General features: G+C 40.9%; 1 protein-coding gene across 1 annotated transcript; it reads right to left on the bottom strand.

Annotated features, from left to right (window-relative positions):
• Positions 1 to 19: 19 nt before the first annotated feature.
• Positions 20 to 7,441, bottom strand: sall4 (spalt-like transcription factor 4). Its single transcript, XM_056241261.1, has 4 exons — positions 7,181 to 7,441; positions 2,353 to 4,836; positions 1,959 to 2,263; positions 20 to 1,850 (listed from the first exon to the last, which is right to left on the bottom strand). Exons 1-4 carry the CDS (start codon positions 7,245 to 7,247, stop codon positions 1,428 to 1,430), a joined length of 3,279 nt encoding a protein of 1,092 aa, XP_056097236.1. The 5' UTR covers positions 7,248 to 7,441; the 3' UTR covers positions 20 to 1,427.
• Positions 7,442 to 8,133: the final 692 nt, after the last annotated feature.

The following is an 8,133-nucleotide window of genomic DNA, read 5'->3' on the forward strand; positions in this document are numbered from 1 at the left end:
AAAAGTCCATTCTTTCACCAAGAATGCATGGCTACGATCTCTAAACATGTCCCCACAACAATCAATACACATTTGGGTAGTAAACCATGACTTTCCTGAAATAAGAATGACTGCTGACTCCTTCTGGGACGAGATATGCATGCCTGCTTAGCACATAGGTATAAAATGCATGGAAAAACGGCAAATTTACAGAATTCTAAAACTCAGTGGATCCTAAAACGGCAGCAAGCAAGCAAATGATATCTGAATGATGGGTCCAAGAAACAAAGTTCAGAGAATAAATGGCAAAAGCTCGGTTTATATCAGATCTTAGCAGAATGAGGAAAAATAAAGTGCAAGGAATGATTAGGCATTTCAGTATTATACCGGCCTTTTTAACTCCTATCAAAGGTCTCAAATGAAAGCGACTCAATGCAATATTTGATAAGGACCACTGAAAGCAAGAAAACAATTCTCCAATTATATCACTTTCAAAATAAATGGGCTACAGCTAAATGCAAAAATACAGCATATTTTGTTCTAAATAAAAGAGGAAATCCAAAAGGCTTTTATTACAATCCTGTGGTGTCTTTTGTGATGGGGGGGGGGGGGGCGGGAGAGAAAGGGGAAAATAAAACAATTCCAAGACAGGCACTTAGCGAAATTTTTGGTATTAAGCGCAGATAGAAACTATGAGAATAAAAAAATTCATAATAACTTAGTGAAATCCAGTTTCAAAACAAACATCTATACTATAACTACTCACTACTCAATGAAACTGTAGATTCAGTAGATTGTGTGGAATGGTCAATTAATTACATTTTTCTAGGCACGAATTCCACAGGCGCATTTGCTGTATGGCATTTATGCCATGGATGTCATTTTGTGATTAATTAACTTTAATCGAACGCAACTAAGAACAGGACCATGAGAAGTCAAGCAGAGATGAACAAGATGTTAACTGTTAAAACATTGAGATCTCGGGTCACCTGTGGCAGAGATCCTCCTGAGGGTCATAGAGCTGAGCACAATGTAACTCAAAAGAGTGTCCTATCACTAATGAGACTGCTCCAGAATAAAGCTATTTCAAGTAAGACTTACATTCAACTTCTAGAAACAAAACTGACAAAATACCCGCATATATTAATAGAGAGAGAAAGAAAAGGAGAAGAAGAAAAAAAAACTACAGTAGTTAGATCAGATTCAATTAGAAGTAATCGCTAGCATGTAAGGGTCCAAAAAGGAAGGAATGGCCCGTTTTAGGGTATAGGCTCATTTAACAAGGGTATGTAAATTTGCAACTTCTTAAAAGCAATCTTACACACATGAATTGATTGTACCAACTAAGGACTGAATTAATAAATAGCCCAGTTCCTAACATCTCAGCAGGCCCATAAGCACAACGCAGACTGTCGATTGGGAACATTTGTCTGTAGTCCTTTCACTTTCTAATTCACTTTACCCTCCTCCATAAAATGTGGAAACTTTGCTAGGCTTTCAGAGCCATTCTTTTCCATTTCTGCAACTGTGCCAGGGATGCCCGCCTGAGAGGACTCCATCTTGGTTATTCCCCCAGTAGAGCCCACTAAAGGACCTCCAGCAAGACTTCCTGGTAGAGGGATGCCGCCATTTTGGATGACTGAAATCTCATTGGTCTTCATGGTCAGCCCATTTGTGAAGGCAGCAGCGTACTGGTTCCACACCGATGGGTCGAAACTAATCGGTGGGGGAATCAAATCCTTTGGGGGAGGCAGCATGTCTGGTATCATCTTGGATTCTGTGCCCATGGCCATCAAAGCCATCGGGTTATCCAATGAGAGGCGCTGACCTCGCCTTGCTGTATTATTCCACATGTGCGTCCCAACATGCACCTGTAAAACAAAACAAAAGTTCATGAGATTTACTGCGGTATACACGGGGCATTTGATTTACAATTAAATCACTTAAAAAGCCTAAAGTCAAAGCAAAGACAGCGCTACCTTAAGGTTTCCCTTTGTTGTGAAAGCCCTGCCACAAATTGTGCACCCGAACGGCTTCTCCCCCGTGTGTGTGCGTTCGTGGATTTGCAGGGCACTGGCAGATGAAAAGTTTTTCCCACACATGTTGCAGAGATGTTGCTTGGTGGATCGACGAGGAGCATTTGAAGTAGAAGGAGGAGTAGCAGCTCCTTGAGGCAGCTGGGAGCTGTACAGGCTGTGGACACCCATGGGAGTCTCAGGAGGGATCTGCATCTCCAGTTTGACCAGACTTGGAGGCACCCTCATGAATGATAATTGACTAGAACCTAAGAGAGAACACATTTATCAATTTGGCAAAACATCAAGAGGAGCAGTCAGTACCAAAGTTAAGCATGTTGAAATTAACAAAACGTACCATAGTCGCCATTGGAGAAGGAGAAGCCCGGCTCCTCTTTGATGGGTTTTGGAGCAAAACTTGATGTCAAGTCCAGTGCTCCGTTGTTTTCACTAAAATCTTGAGGTGCATCAGAGTCTGGTCTGGATTTAACACCATCGTCTGGGTTCGTGTATTCTGGGGATTTTGACGGACCATTACTCAGGGGACCGTCTATAGGGGACAAAGAGTGAAAGGACACAGAATCTGACACACCCGGACTACGGCCATTCTTGTAATCCATTTCCCCAGACCCTGAAGGGGAATCTTTCAGCCCGCTATCGCTCTCTGAAGCGGTGCTGCTTTGCCGTTGAAGGTTCAGTGCAGAAGTAAGGCTCTTCATGTGGTTCTCCAGGGCAGCGATGCCTGTAAACATAGATGGTGGACCTTGGAAAGCCTGATCTGGGGGCTGGGGCTCTGTGGAGTTGGGCTGGGGCTCTGTAGAGTTGTTCAGGTTCTCCTGGTTGTCCAAATCCAAGTCTTGTTCTTCCATACTCTCTTCATGCCCAGTGGAGTCAATGTTCTTATCCTCAGTTATACTCGCATCCAGTGCTTCAGGACTTTCAAACTGACTCTCTGGCAAAGGTGTGTTGGGAATCTGGCCACCCATGTGCATACGAATATGCTGCTGGAGGACGACTGCGTTGGTGAACTTCTTATGACAAATTGGGCAAGAGTGTTGCATCTTAAGAGGAGTGTTGGCCCTATGAACGCCATAATGAGCTTTAAGGTTGCCCTTGGTGGAGAAAGCCCTGCCACAGATTTTGCATTTGTATGGTCGCTCACCAGTGTGTGTGCGGTAATGCATTTTGAGGGAACTTTGGCAGCTCAGCACTCGGTGGCAAATAACACATTCATTGGGGTCATTTGTCCTCTTGTCCAAGCCATCCACCATTTGCTGAAGTTTTGCAGTACCAGAGCCGTTTTCACCAGATAGACTGTTACCATTTAGGTGGTGCAATCCAGCCAGCGCATCCGAGGAATCTTTGCTCTGATCCAGTCCCGCCATCTCCTGACCGAACATGCTGGAAGAAATGGACGCACCATCACTGCCAGATGAAGACGGCCTCTGGGAGTAGATGTCCCCACCTACTGGAATATCAAATGAGGGCTTGAATGCTTGGAGCACTGGTGGATGGAGACTTGTCGAAGGAATACCAAGCACTGGTTTGGTGTCATTAAAATTATTTTCCTCCATGGGGGGCAAAGACATGCCATAAGGAATGCCATTGTTTGTTGGTATATTGTCCAGGTGTTCTGGTACAGGATGTGGATTCATCTTAATGTGTGGGTATTTTTCTTTGTGCCTCTGGAAATGCACTTTGAGGTTTCCTTTAGTTGTGAAACGGTTTCCACAGATGTTACATTTATAGGGCCTTTCGCCAGTGTGTGAGCGCAAGTGGATTTGTAGAGCGCTGTCATTTCCAAATGTTTTACCACAGAACTTGCATTTGTGCTTGAGCATGTGTTCGCCAGAGACCATTTTTGACTCTGGCATCACAGGGACCTTATTTTTCACCTTTTTAGAGGGATCCATGCTTGCTGAAAGGCTATTAAAGGGACTCTGTAATCCCATGACCCCTGGAGATTGCGGAAGCAGCGCTGGAAGTCGGCTAGCTAAATCAGGGAGTCCTTTAATGTCTGCTTTTAAGGGCATTGAGCCCAAACCTCCAGCAAGGGATGTGGGGATGGTGGCGGATTGAGGTAGTTTTGCTTGCTTCAAGGCTTCCAAGGACAAGTTCTGGGAGCCTGTGCGTTTGCCAATGAGGGCAGCTGCAGCTGAGAGCTGCTGGGATAAATGTGCACCCAGTGCTTTCAGTGGATCCACAGCAGCGCCTACTGCAGAGTGGAGACTCTGAGGTGCCATCATTGCCACCTGCATTCGTATCTGCTCAGTTAGCTGAATCTGCTGCAGTTGCTGCTGCTGGAGACTGACCAGCTGCTCCAAGATCATGGGGATTGCAAGAAGGGTATCTTGGTGTGGTTGCGGGGGTGGAGACTTCTGATTGGCCGAATTGGATGAGTGTTGTGTTACAGCGACTTTGGTAGCAGGCATGGACTCAAGAGTCACATTAGAGTCTTGCATTTTGGAAGATGCCGAGTACCTCATGTCTGGACTGCCAGACACATCTTGATCGTGATTTGAGGGGTCATCCTGGTTGAGCATGAGCTCTCCTTCCATCATTTCATCAGACCCTGTGCTGTGCTTTGAATGCAAATTACTGGTAGACTGATCACCCAGGAAATTACCCGGAGAACGCTGGGAGAACTCAGAGGGCACTTCACTCCGATCAACATTTTTCATGATCACTACCTGCTGACTCTTGGTGCAATTTCTCTCATGTTCAAGAAACTCGGCCTCATCGAAGAACTCAGCGCAACATTTGTCGCAAACCCTGGTCTCATCTGATCGTCGCCTCTTAGCCTCATTGCCATTTTCCTCACTTTGACCGCTGTGCAAGATCCCTGCAGCAAAAAAAAAGAAAAAAAAGTTAAAGACATGAGTTATTTTTAATAATTCACTGTAAATAAGGAACACAAATATAAATGTTAAACGTACTCCCTGCTAATTAAAGTTTTACAGAGAAGTCTAATTCTATTTAGCATTTATACTCTGAAATCACAAATTAAGTGGCACATTTGGATATGTTAATTTGCATAACAGATGCTTAACATTGAGAAACACACTTATTAGATAACCTCAAGTTGCTATTATAAGCAGTCACATACAACTTTTCAGTTATGCAGTCCCACCAGACGATGGCAGCATTTACAGCATGTACAGAATGAAATCGAAATCTTACTAGAAAATATTTACCAATAAAAAGAGGTTTACTAGCACTTAACTTCTCCTTCCTCCAACAGATTTTCCATTTCTCAATCAAACAAAATGCATATGGCTCATAAACACACAGCATATGCTTAACTGATGTTCAAGTAATTAACATACAAATGTTGTTAGGCAGTCCTAATACTGAATTATAAAAGAATGCTGATAACGGTCTAAAAGGAGCCCGTCGGTAATTTGTATAGCCTAGCAGAAAAAGCAAGGCAAATTAAATTAGACTACAGCACCATTAGGGAGGTCCTTTTAACAGAGCCATTGTTAAATGCAAATTTCATCATCTCTCATGAATGGGAAAGACCACCTGTTAACATTCTGACAGCGAAACTGGACATGTTAATTGTTCACCAAACAACTTAAAGGGATAGTTCACCCAAAAATGAAAATTCTTTCATCATTTACTCACCCTCAAGTTGTTCCAAACCTGAATGAATGAATTTCTTCTGCTGAACACAAAATATATTTTAAAGAATATGGGTAATCAAACAATTTATGGAGCCAATTGACTTACTATACTATGGTTTGGTTACCAACATTCTTCAAAACATCTTTTGTGTTCAGCAGAAGAAAGAAACTCATGCAGGTTTGGAACAACTTGGGGGTGAGTAAATGACAGAATTTTGGAAAAATGGGTGAACTATCCCTTTAAATGGTCAAAAAAATTGCATTGCTTTCAGAGATAGCAGATAACCAAACACCTCAAACCAACAGAACTCTGATAAATTTTTTTTTTTAAAAAAGTTTAATAAGAGGATCCACTTTTTAAAAAACTGGACAAAAAGCGTGTCTTGATTGGATGTTAAATTTCAAAAAAAAAAAAAAAAAAAAAATCAGTGGCGGTACAATCAAACGCTAAAAGGACTTGATTTAAACAAATTGTGCCTAAAATGAATCGTTTCAAACCATGCGTTTATAGGGTTGAACGGATAAAACTGTACCGCCTGCACTTTAAATCGGCTCACCACAAGAGGGCGTTTGATCAATGTACAAGGGATACAATGTGTCTTTACTGATAGCGTTATACTGATTGTACCTTAACTGAGAGAGAATTCCACATGCAATATTGTACAACTCAACTGGCTGAGATTAAAGTCAACTTTAAACAAACAAAACAAATAAAGCCCAATCAGCCTCAGTCAATATACAATTAAACGCATCTATACCATCTTTACTCTCAAAATAACCACATTTCGGCATGTCATGTAGTTATGTAGATGTGGTTTACATTTACACCCCCATTGCAACACAACTTCATTTCCATCCCCCATCCACTTCTCCATATGCGACCAAAAGAAACTGTGGGGGATTTATTGCTTTGTGGTCAAGCATGTTCGCGACTCACATTTCATGCCGACCTGTTGAGCACCTTTGTTTAACAGTGGTCAGTGATACCAGTACGCCACATCAAATATTAAAACACATGAGCATAGTCTGGAATAAACCCCTACATTTATCAGCCAGTCATACAGCTGATCGAAGCAAAAAAAACACAAACCATGGGCTATATTTATATTTTATCCATAACATATTCTCTCAATAGCCAATCTATAATATAACTACACCCATCAAAACGCAACATTAAATACGTGAAAACAAGAAGCCGCTGACTGGAAGAATGTAAAAAAACACAAAGTCGATAAATATTAGCGATTTCGTAAATACATTAGACTAGCAAAAAATATTAACCAACAAACTAAAGAAAAATAAATCAAACTACGCCTTTTCTTCACCTGAATTAAACCGCGTTGGTCGCCGAAGTTTGTTTACACATTTATGACGAATTTGATGTATACAGCAACTTTTTAGTTGATTTAGCCATTCATAAAACCAGTCAATTTAAAGGCTTGTGATCCCATTTATGCCTAAGTACATAATTCAGAGTATGAAATTAAACATATAACGTACAGTACACGAACTCAAAAATATAAACAAAGTTCCCACTACTTTTTGTCGCTTCAGACTTACCATTTTCTGTCGAAGCGGGCTCGTCTGAATTGATATGCTGTGGTTTGGACTGCTTGCGCCGCGACATGGTAACCTACAACCATCAGGGGCGAATAGTAAGACTATTTAGTCCCTCTCCTTTAGAAATTCTCCAGGTTGGGGGAAATTAGCCCCTCGAGTAGAAATGCGCATGTCAAAGTAATTATTATTATCAATAATGCATTGCGATTTATCATGCTCTTCTGACAGCTGATTGGCTCCGGTCCAAAGTGCTCGCGCATTATTCAAATGAGGCTTCATTGATGAGAAATGCAGAGTCGAGAGAAAGGGGGAGGAGATGTGTGTGTGTGTGTGTGTGAGAGAGAGAGAGAGAGAGAGAGAGAGAGAGAGAGAGAGAGAGAGAGAGAGAGAGAGAGAGAGAGAGAGAGAGAGAGAGAGAGAGAGAGAGAGAGAGAGGGAGGGAGGGAGGGAGGGAAGGAAAAACGCGCAAGCGGGGAGAATAATTTTAAAAGAACAATTTTATCATCACAATCTGATTCTTAATAAACTATTATATGAATCTTAATGTCTGAATGATTTTATATTAAGTTGTATTATTGTTTTAGATATTTATATGGATCGGTGGGTTTCTCATCACTTTAGGAATTTATATCCTATTATATATATATGTATTATTAGATAATACAATTTCTGATTGTATTTTCAGTTTTTTTACAATATTAAATGGATCTTAATGTCTGAATGATTTTATATTTTCTGTTTATATTGTGTTATTATTTTAGATATTAATATGGATCTTTGGGTGTTGGGATCTCACTTTATGAATTAATATCCTGATATATATATTTAGCTTGTATTATATAGTTTATATGTATAACATTTCTGATTGTATTTTACATGTACATATTTCAAATAAAATGTGACAGACAAGTTGTTTTACACTTGATAATGTAGATGGATGTCCTGTATTCTAA

Source organism: Rhinichthys klamathensis, unplaced genomic scaffold (genome assembly GCF_029890125.1).
Source record: "Rhinichthys klamathensis goyatoka isolate OS25496 unplaced genomic scaffold, OSU_Roscu_1.1 h1tg000635l_1, whole genome shotgun sequence".
In the NCBI taxonomy this organism is placed as follows: domain Eukaryota; kingdom Metazoa; phylum Chordata; class Actinopteri; order Cypriniformes; family Leuciscidae; genus Rhinichthys; species Rhinichthys klamathensis.

Coding starts and splice junctions, on each gene's coding strand:
- sall4 (XM_056241261.1), bottom strand. CDS start 7,247: ATGTCGCGGCGCAAGCAGTCCAAACCACAGCATATCAATTCAGACGAG. Junction 2,264..2,352: donor CTTCTCCAATGGCGACTATG/GTACGTTTTGTT, acceptor GTTCTCTCTTAG/GTTCTAGTCAATTATCATTC. Junction 1,851..1,958: donor CAACAAAGGGAAACCTTAAG/GTAGCGCTGTCT, acceptor TTTGTTTTACAG/GTGCATGTTGGGACGCACAT.